Source organism: Oenanthe melanoleuca, chromosome 3, assembly GCF_029582105.1.
Source record: "Oenanthe melanoleuca isolate GR-GAL-2019-014 chromosome 3, OMel1.0, whole genome shotgun sequence".
Lineage (NCBI taxonomy): Eukaryota > Metazoa > Chordata > Aves > Passeriformes > Muscicapidae > Oenanthe > Oenanthe melanoleuca.
Window position 1 is genome coordinate 59,457,361 of NC_079336.1, and position 23,163 is coordinate 59,480,523.

The following is a 23,163-nucleotide window of genomic DNA, read 5'->3' on the forward strand; positions in this document are numbered from 1 at the left end:
AACAGCCTTGCCATGAGATCTCTTTGCAATCCAGTTCTTCATTCAGGGTACATATTTTACCTCTGGCCACGCTTTAAGCAAAGACTTTAAAAATCATTCTTGTTCTCAACCTCCTGGCATGTCTAGTTTGCACAAAACTGAAGACCAATGACAAAAAGCAGGTGGCTTTGTAATATACCCTGCATGATCACCATGGATGTGAAAATGGAAAAATCCATAGGCAAGCTGAATTCTTCAAATCTGTTATTTCCTAATTACTGGGTTGCCAGCTTTCTAGCCTTAGTATTTTCTTTTACATATTTTCTTACTAAAGTTTTCTTCTATTATTTAAGATAAGTCAAATCTGAAAACTATCCTTATGTGACAATCAAAGGAAACCTTCCCCGCTGGTCTACCAGATATGTTTCTGACATATCAATTAAACTAGCAACTGCTGATTCTACATTGTAATTTCCTATTTCACTAGCTGAATCCCAAGCTTTTCCTCACCTCCACATAAGACAGGAAATGACTGCAAAATAAATATACGAAAATGTCTTCCTTTTTGTAAGAATTGGTGTGATTAAAAGGTTGTGTTACTTTAAAGCAGTAAAAGACAAGTGAGAGCCATTTAATAGCATGTGGCATCTCAGAAATAAACATAGTGTGTCATAATTAGAAAAGATAGATTACAAGGATACAGCACTACCCATATATAATTGGGAGCCTGGATATTCATGCAAACATCTCTTATTGCTGATGATAAAGAGGTGCTCACAATGAAAGCCATTATTCATTCAAGTCTCATACAGATATATTTTTCCATGAGCAAAGCAGCCTATACTCAAGAACATAATTTACCTAAAGCGTGGACAAAGGCTCTGTGCTCTGTGGCTGGATTTATAAATCTGTCAGCACACACAGGAGATCCACCTGCACAATCCAAATAAACCCAATACCATGTTTCCGTATGGATATTTGTCCTTAAACTGATAAAAAATGTTAGTTCAACATTTGCTTCTGTTAAACATAAGCATAACATGTTTTAGGATAATTTTTATCAGTAATTTTTATAATTTATAGTAATTGTATTTTTTAAAGTAACATCAAAGAATAAGTCAAGCAGCTTTATTTATGGCAGTACACAAGCACAGGGTAATGGTTGATGCTGCCTCCAGACTGTGTATCTCCAGCAGTGACAGTGCTAACTAGTACTTGTTTACTTATGAAAGCTCATGTTATATGGAGAAAAATAATAAAATACTACCATTATTATTATTTAATATTTTTCTTATGACTTTAGGTGGATAATCTTCCTTGAGTTGCATTATAGCTTTAAAAACATAACTGGCAAATTTTTAATCTTACTGAAAGCTTTATATGTGTAATGCATACCATAACCCCAAGAAAGGTCCATAAGGGAACATATTTCCCAGATCAGTGTTTAGTGTTTAGCATACTGGTCTTCGGTGTTTTTCACAATTGTTGACAAATTGATAAGTATAGCCCAACAGTAATGGATAATAGTGCATGCAGAATATCTCCTTGCTTGCCAAGAAACTGGCTCTTGAATGTGTATAGCACCTCAGCCATACAAAGTCTGCTTGCATAGAATTTGACTGTCATATTTGTTCCCACCAGTATTTGTAGACACACTCCTAAGTTACAAACATGACAAGAATTAAATTATGACAAAGTATAAAAAACAAAGTGCAAGTACCACAGAAGAAAAAAAAAGTTTTGTCAACTGTTATTAATTAGTTTATGTTTGTGACTCACAATGGTCATGTTTTGGTGACCAGATTCTAGTTTAAGAACTTTTTTTTATTACAGTATGTAACACTGTTTTTCCATTCTGTTGTCCTTGTATCATTTCTTAAATTGAATTCTGGAAAGGAAAACTAATTTAAATGTAATGTGAAATACCACAAATTGCTAAAAGACCTAATTTTCTTTTTTTTTTTTTTTTTTTAAGTTTGGCTTGATCCCTGCTAATAAAAGATATTTCTTCAGATTTCCACATATTTCAAGTGAATAAACACAGTAGCTGATTAAGATAAGAAGCATTGTAGACCTCACCCTAAAGATTAAAACTCTGGCCAGGCTGAGCTGTCTTCTCACTAGGAGCACATGCACTAAAGTAAAATAAGTGGAAAACTCAAAAAAACATGCCACTATAATCAAAAGCAATTCACTTCTTAAGGGAAAACAGAGCATTCCTCTGTACATTAGGATTAAAAACCAAAGCAGGTTTCTGGATTCTTATGATATTTTAGCTGACTCTGACAGTTACTGAACAATCCCCAAACAGATATAGCAAACCTAGCTGAACAAGAGAGTGATAGTGCTGGCTTCTCCTTGGTTCAGTTTCTGAGAGTGCCGAGAATATTCATTTAACACTGAATCTCTGGGAATCTGAGGTGCTCTGGCTCCCACAAATGGTACCATGTCCCAGAAAAAGCAGGAACAGTACTGGAAGTATCAGTGCTTCCAGAAGAGTTTGTGCATCTGAATTCTTTGCTAGGGCTCAAGTGAATTCTTAAGTACCAAGAAAGGATTCACATGACATGGGGATTACACAGACAAAAAGCAGAATACAAAAACCTCTTCCATTTCACAGGGTGAGATCACAGTAATCTGCAGAAAAAACCCACAAGTTACAACATATAATCACTGCCAAGTGTACACAGCAACTCTTCCTTAGTTCTTTAAGCCTTTTTCTTTTCTGAACACTGAACAGTGATGCAGGACCATGCAAGGTAAATATTTTAAAGCCATGGGGCAGAACTTCAGCTTCTGACATAGGAGCACTACTTGGCCAAGACACAAACTTTCAAATAATTTCTGTTTGGACATTTGGGGAGGGATTATCCAAAGAGCTCCACATGATGTAACTCTGATCTTACTCAAGGATAGTAAAACCTGCACTGACTTGGGAGAACCCAGTAAAATGAATGTTATCCAATCCATGGAGGAGCCACCAGAACATACACAGAACTTAAGAATTTCCTCATAGTTTAGTCCATAAGCTGTGCAAAACTATTTGAAGATTAAAGCAGATTCATCTCAATTTCACCATTCCTAAGCATAAAGAAGCAAAGCACACACCTTTTATGAAATTATTTCACTGTTTTCTCAATCATTTTATTAGCAAGTTATTTTCTTTTACTTTCTTGAAAGGAATAGTTATTTAAGAAAATTAATGCTTTTAAGAGAACATGACAAGATTTTAAAATTAATGTTGTAATTTTCTCATTCAGATTCAGATTCAGAATATTTATTACACCAGAAAAATTATTAGGATGATAAAGCAAGATAAATGTTTTGAAAACAATAGCTTTAAAAACTGGACTCTTCTCAGCTACATTTCTGGCATCTGCTGCATTCCATTGCTATGATGTGCTATTCAGAAAAGATATATGCAGCCAAGCATTTTTTTTTCTTAAGATCTTGAGTTCAGCTATTGATTCTATGATTAAATTGTCAGTAATTCAATTCTGTTAAGCTCTAAAAAAAAGAACAACTTCAGATACTTTTCTTAAAGGTAATAGCCAAAGGAGTCAGTAAGCACAGGGGTTGTGTAAAATAGAATACTTATATCACATACATCAACATTGCCATTAAAGAGGGAAAGAAAGCCACTCAAAACTAAAGACTGTGCCAGGTAAATTCTAAGTTACTAGATTTTGGCCAGAGACTTAGAAATTTATTATCGTTTGGTATTACCCACATGAAAAATATGTGTATGTTTTATTAGAAAGAGTGTATACATAAAGAGGTGCTTGCCTTTTTAATCCTCAGTAGGTTTTTTTTATTGCCATGTGCCAACCAGAAGGAGAAATGCATTATTTTACTTCTGCTTTTCTGAGTTCCACAGAGACCTTTCCAGGAATGCAGAAGGGTTAAATGCAATTCACTTGTAAAGTTGTGAAATAGTCACTGAAGAGTAGAGCAATTCCCCATATGCACAGACAGACAGAGGGAAGGCCTGACTGGTGGCATTTCTGATATACAATGCCTCTGCCAGGTCCAATGGCAAGATTTTAGCAGAAGCACAGCCAATCTAAAATAAGATCAAAACACTAGACATCACGGAAATGGGATACTGCCAAAATCTGGATGGTCAAAGGAAAAATAAAATACACTTTATAAACCAGTTATATAATAAACTAACCAGAGCAGCCAGTGCACGTCTGATGTACCAGGCTTACCCATGTGAGGGAGGGGGCCCATTATTATTATTACACTTTCTTTAGGCACCTTTATAAGTCAAACAATTTTTTTTTTAGAACCCCACAGCTTGTAACCCATTGTACAAATGAAGTTGTTTTTCAACACCAGCATTTTACCCTTTTATTTGAGTGTGTATATTACATACATACATGAAATATAATGGTTCTTTAAACCAAAGTTAAAACCCAAGATAAGTTAACACCATTTGGGTGATTTCTTATTCAAAACATTGCACAGGTGGGCACCCACACTCAGAATGAAATCTTTCAGCTATTTGAGATTTCATTGTAAAAGACATACTACTTGTTCCTTTCTATACTTTTAACAACTCATTAGACAAATGATTTCAGGATCCTCTGTATAGTTTTTTTTCTATGAAATGCAGTATAATATGCGACTATCATACTTTGAATATGGAAGATATTTAGACAGGATCAGAAGGAGAAAAAAAAATTCAAAATTTAAACCCATTTATAGACTTTTCCTGTAAATTCAAGACAATGAGAAAAAACAGTTGCCCTCACACTTTAAAAAAAGTCACAGAGGATTGGGTCACTTGTACAAATGCCTCTGTGATAACTTCCACCATGAGGTCTTTCTCTCCACCTAAAAAGCAAGTTCTGATTAAAAAATGCCTGGAGTTCATAGTATGGATTTGTCACTGCACAGTTCCTAATTAAAAGGGCTCTGAGAAGCCAGAGCATGCATCTGAACAAAACAAACTCTGTTCTAGACAGAGAGTTGCAGCTTTCTGTCTGACACCCGTTAGAAGCACATTCATGAGTGAAAAAGCTGGAACCAGAAAAAAATGTGATTGCATTGTATCCTTTCAAAAATTACATTAGCTGTGTGACAGTCTTTTCATGGGTCTACCCTACAAGCTCTTGCAGGTATTTAGTTTGGAAAAAAAGCCCAAAACTGTTGTTTCACAGTGTACTGGGAGACAGTTGGACTGCATTGGGGATATGCAGAAGAAAAACGGTTTCAAAAATAGGAACTAACTTTTTGTCACTCTTTGATTAAATTATTTTCCAATACACACTTTTTCAGTCTACAAGAACTTTCAAACATAAATTTCTCTGAAAATATGCCATGCTGACACTTCATACAATATTAACTGTCTTACACCTTAATTACTAGAGCAGTAATTTTAAAGGATTGTGCAATCTCAGTTACCACTGTCAAATTTGACTATTTGCTATGCTAGAATTTGGAGAAACCAGTAAATAACTGAAAAGATGTCCAGAAGTTGCTGAAAAGGAAATTCACAGAATAGAAATTGGTAAACATCTCTGGGAGCTGAAATCTTGAGAACAATCAGCAAAATTGTTTCCAACTAACGAATTGAAAACAGTCAACATACTGTTCAAGCAGCTGTGGCTCCAGACAATAGGGGAAAAATAAACCAAAAAACTCCCCAAAATCTCCAGCATGAAAGATCAGAAAATAAGAATGCAAGTTCATAGTGGTACCAAAAACTACTGGAGTTGGGTTTAGAGTGGAAAGTGGCTTGATCTTTTCAGAGACAGCAATTAAAACTGACTTGTGTGATAGATATCTGGAGGCCAGACTACACAGGCAGACTTCTAACTCTGAATTATACACTTAATTTTCCTGTACTGCAGTGAGAGTTAGAGCCTAGTCTGTCATTTACAGGAACTGAGTAGACCAACAAGCACTGAAACCAGACAAAACAAGAGGGGTTTCTGCAAAACTCTCCCTTCCCTTGATATGCATGCTTGTATTATCATATCTAGGGCAGGAAAAGTAGTTTTGGTTCAACATATTACAGTAAGGGATGTACTTCTCTGATGTAACTTACCATTATTTAATATTTTTGTTAACTCAGTAGAAAATCTTCACAGCCTTATAGCTAAAATACTTTATTTTCCTCCCACAGAAGAGATATTTTTCTCTTCCACGATGAAAGAAATTCAGAAACAGATTATGTGAATAATTTATTCAGATGTTTTTCACACACAGTCTTAACAAAGAATGTAACTTTTCAGGTGAGTACCTTACTAGATTGTAGCTACAATTCCCTCACTTTTTTTCATCCCCCAGATACTTGAAAAATAAACCTTGTATATGTAACCTCGTATATGTTTTCCTTCATTTCAGTACTGTATATCTATCTTGGACATCTCTGTGTTGTGGTTGTGTGAAAAAGCAAACTTTAACATTTATTTATCAGAAGGTGACAAGTGAGGCCTCGATCTAGCAAGCATCACATGGTACACCTTGTGCAAAATACTTAAGCAATCCCACTAAGTAAACAATTACTATGCCCTAGCAAAAATAATCATAGACATTAAAATAGGCATCTTAAATCTGCAAGATCAGCCCTTCTGATCACTTGAGAAATGCTGACTTTACAGTGGCAATCACTCACTTCTAAAAGGTCCATTGGGATATTAAATCAACTATTTCAATTACTCAGTATTAATTGTGATACATATTGAAATGCACATCAGACAACTGCTAGACTTTTAGGCTAGGAACTTTTACCTGGAAAACTTCTATTTCTAGTTAACACCTTCACTACTTCATTATGCAATGCTTCTCACATTAGTAATCCACAGGAGAAAAAAAGCAGCTTTCACAAAGACTTCAGGTTTTTAATAAGAGAGAAACGCATTTTGTTCTAAAATTTTCATTCACTTTATTGAGAGCAACTGACAAATACATTAAAAATATTTTTTCACATAATAACCTCTATCAGGGAAGCCTTTTGTAAAGCACAGTCCAGATGGCCACAAATCATCTTGGGCCTATTTTTGGATATACTGCTGAGGTAGGTACTTGTGTTGTGATAAAGAGCATTGACAAAGGTTCAAGCTTTTGTTGGCTATGTTTTTTAATTTCTAACAGTGAACAGAGAAAATGAGGCAAAAATAATTTGTAAACAGGTACTAAAACACTGTAGGTCATAAAGGTTGAACCTTCTGTGACAGGCTGCTCTTCCTTTGAAGGTATATTCTTTATAGAGAGGTATATTATTTGGCCTTTGTCCTAATAAAGGAGTGCAGAGACCCTGCACAATGAGGTTGTAGTCAGCTCAGAAATGCCTGAGCACATTCCATATTGGTTTGACTGTGAGGGCATATCAGAGGAGGGGGAAAAAAAAATCACTGTGCTTTTAAGGCAGTATTGTCATGGTTAATGCAATGAGGTTGAAACATTTAAGTGAAAAAGAATTATCAGCATCATCAAAAGATTATAGCTAAAAAAAGTAAACAGCAATAATGAAAGGCAGGTTCCTGTGAAATTCATTTCAACAGTAATTTACTTTTATATTAACAAACTGTCAACTAGGGGAAATACAAGAAAGCTGACTAGCAACTTTTTCTCTGCAAGATTTGTTTGAACAAAAATTCTAAATACATGCCTCAAGCCAGCAAAAATTTAGATATTAAACAGAACATAAAAGGGATAGTTTATGATATGTTTTGTTTAAGCTAAATTAAAATATAAAAAAGAAAACTAAACCCGACAGAGAAAGAGGAAAGAATAAAAAAACCTTGGAGCTATTCATTAAATACATAGATTTCTTCTGACTAATCTCTCAATTACTCATGATTTATGTATGCCTCTGTAAGGAAAGAGACTGCCAGATTGAATACTTTTTCCAAACTTTTTAAATTTCCTGATTTTTTCCACAACTTTAAGAAATAAGAATTTCCATGCCTGAGTCAGGGACAGAACTATCAGTCACATTTACCCTGCTCAGCAATAAATGCACACCCCTTCCCACCCCTGGGATGCCACAAGAAGAGTTTGACAAGGCACCAGCAACAACTTTATGAAACTTTATAAAACCCCCTGCTGTACGTGAGGATTGTGCTGCCTGACTGGGTTAATGTTGGCACTTGGGTTCTTGCTCTGCACATGGTAAGAAAGAGGAAGATAAGGGAATGTGCTGACAACCACTTCATCAGTTGCCTGCTGATAGGATCTTTGGCCCCTGTCTGGAGTAGGCAGCTTGAGATCCATGGTGAAAAAACCACATTTCCTGACTTGGCTGTGCCAGATAAAGCCCAATCCATTTGCACTGTGTCACCAACTCTTGCTGCTAGTGCTGGTGGCATGAGCAATCCTTCCCATGCTGAGCTCCCATCTCTCATTAGGCTTCTGAACCCACAGATTCCCTCTGAAATACTCCCGTAAACAAGGGAGGACTTTAACCACTCCTTTATCTACAGACACAATTAAGGGGCATAACAGACAAAGATGATCTTAGATTGTGGATCACCACCATCAGACATGTGGGTGAAGGACTTGCCTTCAGGGTTTTTTTGTTTTGTGTTGTTTTTTTATTAATTAAATACAGCATGAAATTTCGCTTTGAGTCACCACTAAAATTAAGAGTCCAGGGGCTGCAACAGAATTGAAATTTACACTTTGGTGAGCTGCTGAGAATTGATTAAACTTCTCTGAGGACATGGAAATGTGACTACAGACATCAGTGCACTTTACTGATGTACGACTAAAAGGACAAATGCTCATTCTGGCATTACCTACAGTCACAGTCATTTTGTGATAATATCAGCATGGGGCATAATGCAGAAATAGTGTCATAAGAATTACAGATGTCCTCATGGCTTCACTAAAATAAATATTTTTCACATTCTCAGTAAAACTAAATATGATTGCACAGCAGTCAAAACTTAGAATATTTATTGACTCTTATGTAATTAAAAGCCTCTTAATGACATAAGAAAGTGAAAAATCTTACGAAGATGTTGCCATCTCCTCAAATGTTCAAGTGTTCAAAACTCTGAAAGTCCAGTGCTGAGAAGACACTCAAAAACTAGACTGGAAAATATTTATGCACACTGCAATCTGCATTTAAGGTCACTGAGAAAACTGCAGTTCTGCTCCTGAGTTACCACAGAGAGTGTAGACAACTCCAAAAGACAGCACAATATTGAAACAATAGACATTTTATTATGACAACAGAAGAGCAAAAAAGCAAGGTGGGGATTAAACTGAACGTTTTTGTGGGGTTACACACACCTGAAGCAACCAATTCTTCCTTTCCATACTGAAATGCTGATGTCAGATTAATTGAAGCCATTGTGACAGCACAAACACCAAGACAATTTTTTAGGCACAGCAAAAGCACTGTCATATTCCAAGACGTGAAATTTCCAAAGGGTCTCCTCATTTCCCAGATTTTTAACTAAAAGAGATTCTACAGGAGAATGATTAAGAAAGGACTATAGATATTAGGGAAGTTTGGAAATTATGTAATGTATTTCTCAGCCCCAGGGAAAGAGGGCTGTAGATCTAAACCATTTCTGGTAGATATTACCATACATTCCCAGGGACTGGGATTTCCCAGTCTTTCTTGACATCATATTTCACTGCTATCCAAACCTTCTGATAAGATTTATTTATCCCTCATTTATCCTGCTGTAATTTAAGCCCATTTTTTTTGCCCTTTCAACTGCCTGAAAAGATCAGTCTAGCCCTTCCCACTGCACCTACCTCCTAAAATATTCTCAGTTCATATCCATTCCCTCTTCTGCCTATTATAGACCAAAAATTCTTAGTTCTTTCTGTCTGCCTTCATTAGTTATGTTTTCTAGAACTCTGTTCATTCCATTTGTTCTCTTCTGGGCTCTCTGAAACCAATGAAATGTACATACACACAAAAGGTTAGAAACATTTGAGTCTCCTATAAAAGCAGATTTAACTAATTCTGTTTAAACCACCTCCATTCTAACATCTCAGCTCCTATGCAGCCCTTTCACTGGAAGACAGGCAAGCTGTTTACAAGAGAGGTGAGACATACTCATCACAGGGAAACTGAGGCACAGCTCAGTGACCCACACAGACCAACAGGGACATCTACCTCAGACAGGAGTGGAACCCTGACAAGTTACTAACTGAGCTGTGCAGTAACTTCACCCACAACACATGACCTGATGCCAGTGTACCCAAACCCTTATGGCTGCTTAGATTTTAACTAAAGTACGTGTTATATTTTTATCTATTTTTTTCCCTGTTAATAATTTCTTTCTGTTTCAAATGTCACAATCCATCCATTGATTATGTGAGGTATCAGACCTATATTTTTGGATTGCACTCCACTCGTGCACCTGCTTGTCAGGACCTTACCAATTTGTGGCTGAACATTTTTCCCACTGACCATCCTGCTCCTGTTCTGTTTTCTGCTGTGTAATTCCTCTCCCAAGCTTTGTTCCTGAAAGCAGGCCCAGTATTGTAGTTTTTCTCAAAAAAAAACTATAAAATTATTACTTTTGCATTTTTCCATGTCACAGTGTGATGGATATCTTTATCCTTATAAAAAGCCCTTTAAATAATCCATAAAACCTGGACCTGATGATCTTAATCCCTTGCTTGTATGTAACCTCCTCTGGACAAAGCTTACTAAGCACCAATAGCTTTCTAAGCTTAAAGCTCACTAGAGAATCTGGATGAATGTCAGGCTTTTATGAGATTTCTACTGTAAATTCAGTCAAGCTTAAGCTGCCAGAGAGATTATGAATACCATATGAATCCACAGCCAAAGTGACCAATACCTTTTAGGAACATGAAATAAAAAATGCAGGAGCAGCAGTGTTTCTCGCTTTGTCAGTCTTGCTCTATTAGAAAAGGCAGATGAAAAGACTCCATTTTGCAGCATAACCTATGCTTTTACATCAACATTAAAAGAAATATGAACCCTGAGGGTCTACAGGCAAGTACTGCCAAATGACAGGTTCTTGTAAAGGTAAATGTCTTATTTTCATTTCAGTCAAGTATTAACAGCAGACTGCCTATCATCTCTTCCACTGCTGAACAGCAAACATCTGTCTACAGAACCTGGGCATTTCCAGTGTACCTTATTCATCTGCTTATTATTCAGGCAGACAGGGAAATATCTTTTCCATTTATTGACAGTTCTGAAGATTTCAAATCTATTCCTGCTGAGGCAAGATAAGAAAAGCCTCCACAGGGATGCTTGAGACTGGAACACCGGCTGCTTTTACCAATCCAATGGCACCAATAATTTCATTCATGAGGAGGTTATCCAGGGGCATATATGATTTTATAGAAGTGTATCTTGGAGTTTGGCACAGGGCTTTTGACCTGCTAGCCATGGTGTGCTGCCATTAGCTGAATGCATGGTGAGTTTGTGGCTGGCTTTCTCACAGCACCCTGGCTGGAACCTTCTGGCTCACGGGGCTTAGGCTGCTGTGTCACCTGCACTTTCAGTTATCAACTACTTGTTATGAGGAGGAATCAGCAAAGGATAATAATTTTGGCATCCTAATGTTCTAGTCACCAGGTAACAGCACACAGCAGATGTAAATTGGAGGAGGTTTTGCTGATTTACTTTGTGCTAAGAATGGCAGCTGCACAGCCCAAGATCAAGCATTGGCCAGGAACTTGGGGAAACAAAATCCATCAGCAATGGAGCCACAGGTGAGAGCAGGTCCTAAATGTGTTCCTGGCTACAGTTTAATGGAAATGGAAAACACCTATTAAAGTGACATGAACATGGAAAGTGCTACTGCACAGCAACAACATTGTTTTGTCTCTAACAAAAAAAGTGTAAGTTCAAAAAGTTTAAAAAGCACTTTTTTTAAAAAAAAGAAACATTACCAAAGAAGTTAGAAGTCCTTCTATATATAAACAATAATTTTTCCAATGGCAAGCCTGTCAAAGCAAAACCACCCATCTGATACAAAGTTAGCTGGGCACCACAAGCTGCTCCAAAATTTTCACATGCTCCAGAATAAACTCCAGACATCTATTTTTCCAGAAAAGCAGCTGGATCTCCTAAAATAATTTGCACTCTAGTGATTAGGACAAGAAATTTACTAAATGAATTCTCTCATTCATATGTTTAAAGAAAACAGTCAGAATGTTACATTACGCTGTGCTGAAGTGTCACCACATCAAGTTTAAACTGATGGTTCTTTACAGTGTACAGTTTTCTTACATATAACTTGCATATACTTTGCTAAGAAATATTTCTATTATTTGAGACATAAAAGTTTTTAAAAATAATGAGCACACTACAGGTATTCTACAACTTTGAACTATAGTGAAGGGTTATTAAATACACAATCTGCAGGCACAAACAGTACTGTGGAAAATAGAAGAACTACATGATTACCCACAGAATTTAAACAACAAGAAGATATTCAAAAGAGGCAGGCATTAACAAGATAAAAGCAAAGAAAAAAACAGAATGAAAGAATTCAAAGAAGAAATTCAAAGGAAAAAAAAATTATCATTTAAATAACAGAAAAACTGTAAAAATGGCAAAAAGAAAATTCAGCAGTAGCAGACCACAGGACCCAAGCTATAAAATCACAAATAGTGATCATACTGTATCACTTTCATCTAAGTGTTATATTGTATTTCATGCATATAGAATTCAGAATTGAGCCATACATAAGCATAATCCTTGATCATTAAAACTTTGGCTCCTAGATCATTTATTTATGCAAGAAGATACATTGCTAACTTACCTGCTTGCTGCATGCATATAATATACGTGGTAAACAAGCAGAGATAGTGCTGCAGCTTCCATTTCCAGTGATAGCACCACATTTCACTTACATGAGACATCCTGAAGGAAAAAAGAAAAGAATTCAGGGAGTTTTACAAGACAAGAAAATGAGGAAGACTGTTGGTAGTCCAACTAGTAACTTGAAGTAAATAAAGTAGTGACAATTATGGATGGTCCTAGTATTGCTTAAATGGAGACAAAAGTGTGCTAAAAAGGGTCAGAAATTATATTGTCTGGTTCTTAGCAGACAGCAAAATGGAAGACTGGTCAGCATTGTCCTTCTAATCAGATAGATGTGTGGGTGATATTTTAGTAAAAGAAACAAGAAGCACACTCTGAAAGAGTTAAGTTGTAGGGGTTTTTTTAATATGAAAATTTACACATATAAACACATTTATTATATTTAATTATCCATAATATATACATATTTGTAATTAACTAAATAAAGATGGTAGATGAAAATTTGCCTCTGCTCTTAACAAGGCTTTCCATATTTCAGTTCTAATGTTTTGACAGCCATGATATTTTCTGCTGACAACTTTTATGAAAATCCTGAAACTTTCCTTGCCAAAATCTAGGAGCTTATCTGTGCTGCCAGAGAAGTCAGGGACATCCTGATTATTTAATAAAATAAATGCAGTTATAGAAAAGCCTCTATCAATTATAGCTTGAAGTTAGTTTCCTTTCCCCTAAAGCCTAGAGGATATTTAACGGTTAAACCAAAATGTTTCCTCCACTTTGGGCAGAACAGGAAGCAAAACTCTTAATAAATTTATTCAGACCTTTAACCATGCACCCAAAATGAATGGTGTTCCACTGCATTCACATCTCATTTTATTCAACAATTCTTAGCAGCAAGCAAAAGGAAGTAACAAGTAGCGAAATACAACCCACATTATTTTGACCAACTCCTTCCTCTCATATTGATGATAGGAGAGGTGATGATAGCTAGTTTTTGTTCAGTAAGATATTATCTGCCTATACTGAGGTACACATAAGGACAAAACTTTTCCTTCTGCTCCATAGATATTGCTGCAAGCCCCACAGCAAAAGCGGGGGGCAAATATAAAAACTTTTCCAGTGTAAGCACCTGTTTATTCTCCAAGTGGAAACCAATGCAGCAAGATAAACCACTGTAAAGGAAAAAGTAATATTTCAGCTTTAATAATAATAATTCATCAAAGCACTCCTGTGGGCTAGATGCCAATGGGCCCAGGTAAATGGCACTTCAGCAGACTGCTGTGATCAGTTAGGCTTCCCTTGAGTGCAGTGTTACACAGCACAGGTATCTGATTACAAAAGAGGTTCAGTTCTTTGTGGGTAGTCGTATCAAATTAGGAATCTGAAGCAGATTTATTTTTTCTGAGATATTGTTAAGTCAAACTTAACAAGTGTTGAAGACAAGCTCAGAAAACATGGGGCTCCGAAACACAAGAATCTCTTTGATGAAGTCAGACATACAAAATAACTGGATTATCGAACAATGGAATTATTGTCCTTCAACTTAGTGATCCAAAAATCCCTACCAAAATCTCAGACAACAGAAAGCTGAGGTTTTGGAATGGTTACTTTCCAATGTATATAATTCATAAATCCACAATACCTTTAATATTAATTTAGAAAACTGAGTTTGAACAGAAGTCCTTTGCAGACTTGAAAGCACTTACACACACATGCAAGAACATAAGGCCCCACAGAGTGGGGAAATGGAAAGGTTGGGGCTAACAGCATGACATACCAGAGATATAAAAGAATTTTCCTGTTCCTACAGGAGAATTTATAATATAATGAAATACATGGCATCCTGCTGCTTAATCTACCAATGGAAACCTGTAGAAGCAGTTGCATTGCTGGTTTTTGTTGCTGTTTTGTTTTGAGCAATTACAGTTAACAGATACCAGATTAGGAATCAAATAATTTTTTACTAAATCAGATTAAATCTGTGTTGATTTTCATCAAACTGATAAATTGTCTGTATTGCCACTTTTGCTACCTCTGTGAGCTCAGACGAACTTTTTTGTTCATTTAATAACTAGATAATCAAAGACACCACATTTGAGGTACTCAAGGAAAAATAACATTACAAGCTTCTGCTGCTTAGGTCTGGTGTGAATGCCTTTTTGAAAGAACATGCAATTCTGTGTTAGTCTGAAAGAGGTATTTAATTTGGCCAATTTCTATTTGTTACTGTTTACTTGCATTGTGGTAATGCTTGCAAATCAGTACTCCATGTCACTCCAAGGTGATAGTTTGTTTCCTCACCCATGTAAAAAGTGCTAGTCAAGAAAGATTTCAAGAACACGGATAAGCAGCAACAGAGCAGAGCATAAATAAATGCAAACAATAAGGCAGAAAGGAGTAGCTACAAAGACTTTTCCCCAGAGTAAAAAGCTAGATAATTACATAATTGTTATTAAAAAATACACAATTTTCCACCAAAATAAAGAAGCAAATATATAAAAAATAGCAAACTGTCTTCTCCACTTACACTCTCCACCGTTGAAGGCCATAACAATTCTCTTTATATCACCTCATCTCAGTTGACAAGAAAAAAGTTTATCAAACTCTGACAGGATTGAAGACAGAAGTGCGTGCTACCAAAACACTCCACTAATGTGGGCACCATGAGTCAGATCTGTTTCTTTTGGACAGGACTGTCTTACAAAGCATAACCACTAGTTGAGTGCTATAAATTAGTGAGGAAATCAGTTATATGTTCCCAGGATCTTGCAGAGACAAAAAGTCAAAATTCAGAAAGCTGACTTCTCATGGCCTTACACTGTGATGCTTAACACTCCTGCCCACACAAGAAGTTGTCAGGGATGGAAGTCAGATAACACATTGCCAACAAAAAGGCTTCTTCCACAACAAAATCCATCCCTGTTATTTTTATAATTTGACATTTCAGACAATTATGATAAGGAGTTGTAATAACTGATAAATACTTCTCAGGCTTTAAATAAGCACAACATAGTTGCAGATACTATTCACCTCTTAGTACTACCATATTTATTCTAAGGTTCTTTTTCTTGGTTACTAGTGTTAATCTACATCTAGAAATGAATACAAACAATATATAATTCAATAGAAAAATCAGCAAATGGTTCTGGGCTTCTTTACAGCTTATCAAGGAATGATATGGTCCCCTGACAGCACTGGTTTGATGGCCCAAGAGACCTCTATGGCCTTGTGTTCTTTTTAAATAGTATTAAAAAGATGTGTTCTTTCATTTACAGCACAGGGAATGGATATCAGAACAGCATTGTAGTAAAACACACCAGGAATTTAGGCAGGCAAAGGGATGGACCTTGTAACAAAGGGATGGATGTGCAACAAAGATCCCAGAATAGATATGGATTATTTCAGTCTTTGTGTTACATAAAAATTGCTGAACACCATTCATAGTGAGTGTTCTTCTCTATTTTGTATCAGTTTAAGTGAAAAAGCCCTGTTCTGTCCCCAGCTGGTAACACAATAGCAGCTCTGAAGAAAGCACTCTAGATTGTCACAGAACCAAAGCATTTTACCCAACGTATGTGGAAATTATTAGGACACCTATGGTAGGAGTATGTCTACTACAGATGGATGCAGTCTAAAACCAGCAATCCCTCTTAATTTTTTGGGTTTTTTGAAGGTTTTGGCCTTTCATGGAGTCAGATTTTTCTGAAGTTGTAATTTTTCTATGTACTTGCATATCCCAGTGTAGACACTGTGTGACATGACCAGCTATGCACTCTAGCTACCAATTCAGTCCAGTCTATCCACAGCTACTTTCATTTCCTATAACATAGGGAGACAATGAGCTTATTCACAATTCATTCCAGAAGAGCAAAATAGACATGTAAATTATCTAAACCATAAATGGATAGTAACTTGACACAGTTCAAGATGGAATTACTGGGAGTTTTGCTACATCCAACTACTCTACATGCCAGCAGCCAGCTAGCAGACAAAACAGCATCGCCTTTTAGGGAATATACAGCTCTGCAGGACAACACACACAAAATGTGAATAATGCTGGAGCATTTCATTTCCATCCCAAAACATGCAATACAGATTTGAATATACCATTTTCTGAGTTAAAAACTTTGTCAAAAGTTCCCTGGAGTAGGATGTGAATTCTGCCTCAGGCACGCTGACTTGAGTTCAGTCTTTGATTTGTCTAAAGCCATTAAGGAAAAATGTTGCTGACACTTTGAAATTAAAAGAAAGATAACATCAATTTCACAATTTTTTCTCACATAGATTATAAACAAAAATATTTTAAACTTAATACTCCGAAGTGGAACAGCAAGTGAAAGATTATTGCAACTCACACTTTTGTTCCCTAGGATTAATAGAGAAGTTGATTTTAGCTTTGAAATCATTGCTTTAAACTGTAGTACATGAATGTCGTGAAAGATTAATTACACAATACCCCTTAAGACTTTCATTTTGTTAAGCACTACTTGTTCCTAATTATTCTTACAGCCGGCTTTGAAAACGCCCTCCTGCTCATCAAAAGAGAAGGAAAAAAAAAAAAAAAAAGACACTGCCTTTTAACTTAAACAGTAGCAGCCCTATCAGATCCATCTAAGTCCCTTGTGTTTCCTTTCAAAGGGAACTTTTCCCACTTGCAGGCAACAAATCTGCTGTTTCCCTGTGGCACCGCAACACTAAATCTTCAGGAACTCCTGATTCCTGCCCTAATTTGCCGCCGGTGTGAGAAGCCCCTGCCCTTTTCACTTGCACCGATCCCCCGGGGAGCATCCCCGGGCTGTGCTCCCGGCTGTGAACGCCTAACCCCAGACCTCAGCGCCTTACCTTCGGCGAGGGGCGGTCAGCAAAGGAGGAATATCCCGGGGCAGGGCACTGCGCGGCCGGGGGCTGGCGGAGGGGGGCAGGAGGGGGAGCCCGAGGCGCGGCGGGGCTGCGGATGCTTTGCGAAGCTCGCCCTGCCCTCCCTCTGCCTTCCCCTGCTTTTTCCCTGCTGCTGCTGGCGCCTCACCTGGAAGGCTGCCCGTGGTGCCAGGCTCCTCGACGTGAGCGGCCCCGAGCCGGAGAGCGGGGCCGGGCGGATGCGGGGGCACCGCCGCCCAGGGCGGGCGGCCAGCGCGGCCAAGTGTCTCGCTACTCGTCCGCAGGCACGGGGAAATCCACCAGAGCGGTCTAAGGACGGGGTTAGGGTGCCCTGCAAAGGCAGCGGCCGCCCGGAGCCGGCAGGACAGCCGCCGACGGACACGGAGCCCGCACGGGGCAGAGCCCTGCCCTGCTCCGAGCTCCCGGCCTGAAACTTCCCGGTTTCCCCATTCCTCCAGCCCTACCTACCTGCGCGGCTCAGCCCTGACATTACTCACCACCTGGTGCGGGTGGTGGGGAAGCCCTGCCGCTCCGCCCGGGGCTCCTCTCGGGGCTCTCGGCGCTGCCCCAGCGCCCCGGGCGGCAGCGCAGCCTCGCCCGGAGCCGGACAAGAGACTTACATGGTGGCATTACGGGGCGGCTCTGCTCCGGCTCTCAGCAACCATCCTCCCGCGCTGCCGCTCGCCCTGCCTCTGGCCCGCTCCCCCGCCGGCTCCTCGCAAAGGTCATCGCTCCTTGCCCACCTCTCTTCCACGCCCGCGCCGAGCCGCTCCTCCTCCGCCGCGATGCTTCTCCCACCCCGCGCCGCGGCGGGACCTGCCTCTCTCTCTGCACGACTCGGGGAAACTTCGCTGCGGAGGGAAGCCGCCCCCGCGGAGGGCAGGGGCCGCCCCGCCCGCTCCCTCTGCCCGCAGTCAGGTGGCGGCCCCGGCCCGGTCCGGTCCGGCCCACTGCGCTCCGGGGCAGGACGGGCCCGGCGAGCCCCGAGCGCTGCTCCCGGGAGCTGCTCCGCTTTGGGGAGAGGGAGCCCAGCACGGCCCCTTCCCGGCTGGCACGGCCGTGCCGCGGCCCGGCTCGCTGCCTAGGGGCTGGGACACGGGTGGGCAGTCCCCGAGCACCCCTCAGGAGATGGTACCCGCGGAGCCAAGGCAAAGGATACGGGCCGCCTCTGAGAAGATTCCATCCTGGGGACACTGTCCTTGCCGGGCACAGCGCCCTGGGCACGGAGCACCTCGAGCATCCCCGTGTCAGCGGGGCCAGAGGAAGAGCGCACCCCGCACACACTTCACACCCTGCTCTCCCTGCACACACTTCACACCCCGCACACACTTCACACCCTGCACACACTTCACACCCCGCACTCCCTGCACACCATGCACACCCTGCACACACTTCACACCCTGCACACACTTCACACCCCGCACTCCCCGCACACACTTCACACCCTGCTCTCCCTGCACACCCTGCACACACTTCACACCCTGCACACCATGCACACCCTGCACACACTTCACACCCTGCACTCCATGCACACACTTCACACCCCGCACACTCCGCACTCCCCGCACACACTTCACACCCCGCACACACTTCACACCCCGCACACCCTGCACTCCCTGCATACCCCGCACACAGCAGAGGGAAGCGCACATGATTCCCCCTGCTCACCTCAAGAAAAGAAACTGTCCCGCTGTGTCCCGGAGCTGCTGGCACGGACTCCAAGGCGCTTGGAGTGTCAGCTTCCTTTGAAGCGCAGAACACGCTAGGGACACACGATGGGTGGGTGGAGGTGATGCGGCTCTGACCCACTTTAAAGCGTGCCAGGCGGTGTGCAGCTCCCACAGAATGCTGGTCCACACCTCGCTCCTGGGTAGCGTTCTCGGAGGATGATAGCTTGCACCATTCGCTAATGATAATGAGTTGCTTTGCTCCATTAAAATCTGTAGGACATGGGACTGCACTACAGGTAGGTAGAAAAGTATTGAAGTTATAGAAATAGAAAAGCAAAAGGTCACCAGAGAAATCCCAAATTTTCGCAGTACTCCATGGATCTGAGCAGGCAGGATCAGGAAGGATGGGGGAAATAAAAGACCTGGCACAGTGAATCATTCAATGAAGTTATCAGCATGCAACAGCAGTTAAAAGCAAACAGTTCTCCCATTAAAAAAAAAAAAAAAAAGAAATCGATAAATTTTTCATGAACTTTATACTGAACATTAATATTCACTTATTCTGGTCAATTTTTATTCTCTCTCCTTAAAACCAATAAATCTGCAGGCTTGCTTTCATTGTAAATTCCTGGCACTGAACATGGGCACAAGAACTGCTGGGACTGGGTTAGCCAAATCCACATGGGCAAATGGTGCAGGCTGGGACAATGTCAACCTAAAAGTTCTTTCTGCTGGGTTTATTGTACACCCGCAGATTATTGCATTTTCCTCATGTGCACAGCAGTCTGTGCTTCTAGAATGCACTGGACTCACTGTACATGAGCTCAGTATCTCCTGGGCATATTGAACCCACCTCGTATGAAATGTACACAGTAAATCCAGAGCATCTGGAAGAAATCAATCTGCCATTTATGCCCAGATTAGTGATACATGTGTAGTGTTTATCTGCTGCATGTGTTGGAAACTGACATCTTCCTTCCCTACTTGGAAGGCATTAGAGGTGACTGCAATTCCAGAATTTGCCAGTCAAGCAAAAAAAAAAAAAAAAAAAAAAAAAAGAAAAAAAAAAAAGGAAAAAACCACCAAAAAAACCCCACAAAAAAAATCATGGGATTCTTCCTCTGTCATGCTTTTGTTCAGCTATTTCTTGGTTAATTCTCCTGTTCTGATCTTGCTGACATACACTTTTGCAACCATCAATCTGCCTACCCCTCCACAGCAGGGGCACTGCTGCTTCTGGATCCCAAACTGAACACTGCCCAGTGAGAAATGCCTGTGATGTCCAGTGGGGATAATGTGCAGTGCAGATTTTCTGGACAGTGAAGTAGCACATTTCTGAAGACGGTCTCAGAGCTGCAGAGCAGTGAAGGGACCCAATCACTAATGAGAAAATGCTGATCATTATCTGGCAGCAGCTAACTGTACCACATCTGCCTTTAATCAATAGTGATACAACTTGGCATGGTGTGGGTAGTTGGAGAGGGCTGCATTTCTGGCTGCTGCTTAGCAGGAGTGAGAATTTCTGCGGAGATCACAGTGATTTTAAGATCTTTGTCTCAGCATGAGAAACCGCAGGCTTCATTACAACACCCAACTCGGGTTAACATTGCAGGCTCTCTTTTGCACAATGTGATTAAGAGAAAAAAAATACAGGAGTCTGGAAAGCAGTGCTGTAACCAGAAAGGCTCTTTATATTGACATCTACTGAGCAACACCCGCAGAAAGTCAAGCAGCTCTTTTTATTCTTTTCTTACCACATATGTAGTCACAATGTTGCTTTACATTTATTTTTATTACATCTCAAGCAAGTGGGGTCTGAGTATTCTTAGGTACAGGGGTAGCATAATCTTCAAATTTTGCAGAATGTTTAATGGATATTCTGAGATGGCGAGTAAAATATTTTGCATGAGTTTATAGGCCTCAATTTTTATGGCTTTGTTCATGTACTTCTGTGAACTTAGGGCTAGGGTGATGTACTTATATTTGTGCATGGACTCCTTTAAATATCTTATAAGAATGTTAAAAAATGGTTAATGAAATAATAGTATGAAATACCATATTTTATGTCTGGATACTTCATTTTAATATTTGAGACGTGATTTTTCAATGAATATTTGTTTTGAAAGCCTCTTCTATGTTTTATCAATTGCATTTAGGAAAATCTGTGTTATTTTCTAGAGAAGTGCAAATACTGAAGCTTTATTGCCTGTAACGGTGTAAAAGAGAAAAGACTTATCCTGCAACAACAAAAAGTAAGCTGAAAATATTACTGCATTAAAAGTGCTATAAGCTCATGAAGAAGACTCAGGATTATATGCATTTTCAAAACTTCCAAGAAAAAAAAAATCTATTGCTGGCTTTCTCTCTGGTCATTCTCATATCTTGAAAAAAACATGTTACATACCCACAGCTGAGCCTGAAAGTTCATAGGTGAGCTCCCAAATGCTAGTTTTGAGGACAGAGGTTTGGGCATCTGTCTAAAAGGTGAAGTAGCAGAATTGATATGAATTGTTGGTAACAACATTTCACGTCAATTAAAGGATTCAAGAATTCACATCAATCCAAGAAATACTTCAGATTTTTTACATTTAGCTCTGTTTCACCATGCTTTTACATAAACTAATCTCATAAATTACATAAAATAACCTCTTTTGCAGCTTTTCCTTTTTGAGAATTTTTGTCCCTCTAAAGACAACTTAACCAGCTCCCAGATTTCTCAGCACCAATCAGCCTCGTTGCTCCCTCCCTGGGTCACAGTTGAATCAATTTTTCACAGTCTGGAGGACAATCTGACCAAACTTCCTGGCTTTTCTACTTTCAGAAGGTCTCTAAGCAGCTCATATTCCATATTTTCCCTTGTCTGAGAGAGTAAGGTCCTTACCTTTCTGTTTCACACTTAAATGCAGAGCAAACAGGATCAGGCTGGATGCTGGGTGAGTGAGGCTGCTAACCCAGCAGATAGGGAGAAATTGCATAGTTTCTGTGCTTAACCAAATACCAAATACCATGGTTTTCCAAGAACTTGGGAGGCAAGGGAATTGCAAGGACCATATTGACTAACGTTCATAAGTGAAACTGCATGTAAATGATTGTACTGACCTATATGTTCTTGAATTTAAGTTTTTGTCTCCTGGAAACAAGGATAAAGTGAATTGTAACTCTAAAGTATTTCTACAATGCATGTGCAGGATTTCATACACTCATACACATACATATACTCATATACATACATACATATACATACACTCATATGTTTAGCTCATCTGGTACTTTCTCTATGTGCTTTCATGTGCATAAAACTTAGGCTATGAAATATTTCCTGTCGGGGAGGTTACCACCAGCTAAAATGCTGTGCTTTTTGCCAGATGAGATGTCTTTAATGAAGTGCTGAGAGCATGGCATGTACAGTGCCTGCACACACTGCCCTCCATAAAATTCTGTAAAGCCTGTGACCTCAAACAAAGCAACAGAAAGATCAGGCAGCAAATTAATTTGGATAGCTTTTACAAACCATTTCATGTCCTTGATCAGTGTCTTTTCAGCTCCTTACTGTTGATCAAGCACTCCACAGTTCCAGAACCTTAGCCTGCTGGGGCATGCTGCCACTGGTGTTTATCCACACATTTCTGATCTGTGGGGTGGGAGGATGCTGGAGGTCCATGCTTCCTGAGCTTTCATTTCCATAAAGGGGAAGAGGAACCTCATAACTTTTTTTGGACGAGTGAACTTGTGAGTGGTGCTCACTTTGCATGGGGATGCACTTATTCTAAAGAACTCTGTAGGATGATATTGTTATCAGTAAAGAAAAATCAGCAGCCTGAATCTGAGCTGATGCCTGGTGTTCAAACAGGAAGGTAAATGTAATAAGAAAGAGCTTGTAGAATCAGAGGATATGCAAAGACAATCTGTCAT

The 23,163-nt window shown here is 39.6% G+C and overlaps 1 protein-coding gene across 8 annotated transcripts in view; it reads right to left on the reverse strand.

Annotated features, from left to right (window-relative positions):
* ADGRG6 (adhesion G protein-coupled receptor G6) overlaps positions 1 to 18,479 on the reverse strand; it is a 113,082-nt gene extending 94,603 nt beyond the window's left edge. For 2 of the 8 annotated variants that reach the window (XM_056487222.1, XM_056487226.1), the window contains exons 1-2: positions 18,202 to 18,479; positions 12,702 to 12,802 (exon numbers count right to left, since the gene is read on the reverse strand). In XM_056487222.1, coding sequence (XP_056343197.1) covers positions 12,702 to 12,802; positions 18,202 to 18,203 — 103 coding nt within the window. In that variant the 5' untranslated portion in view covers positions 18,204 to 18,479. Of the gene's footprint in view, positions 1 to 12,701; positions 12,803 to 17,545; positions 17,602 to 17,729; positions 18,009 to 18,201 lie in introns of those variants that run through there. The other 6 variants (XM_056487219.1, XM_056487224.1, XM_056487221.1 and 3 more) reach the window with 5 other exon arrangements.
* Between the last annotated feature and the right edge of the window lie 4,684 nt (positions 18,480 to 23,163).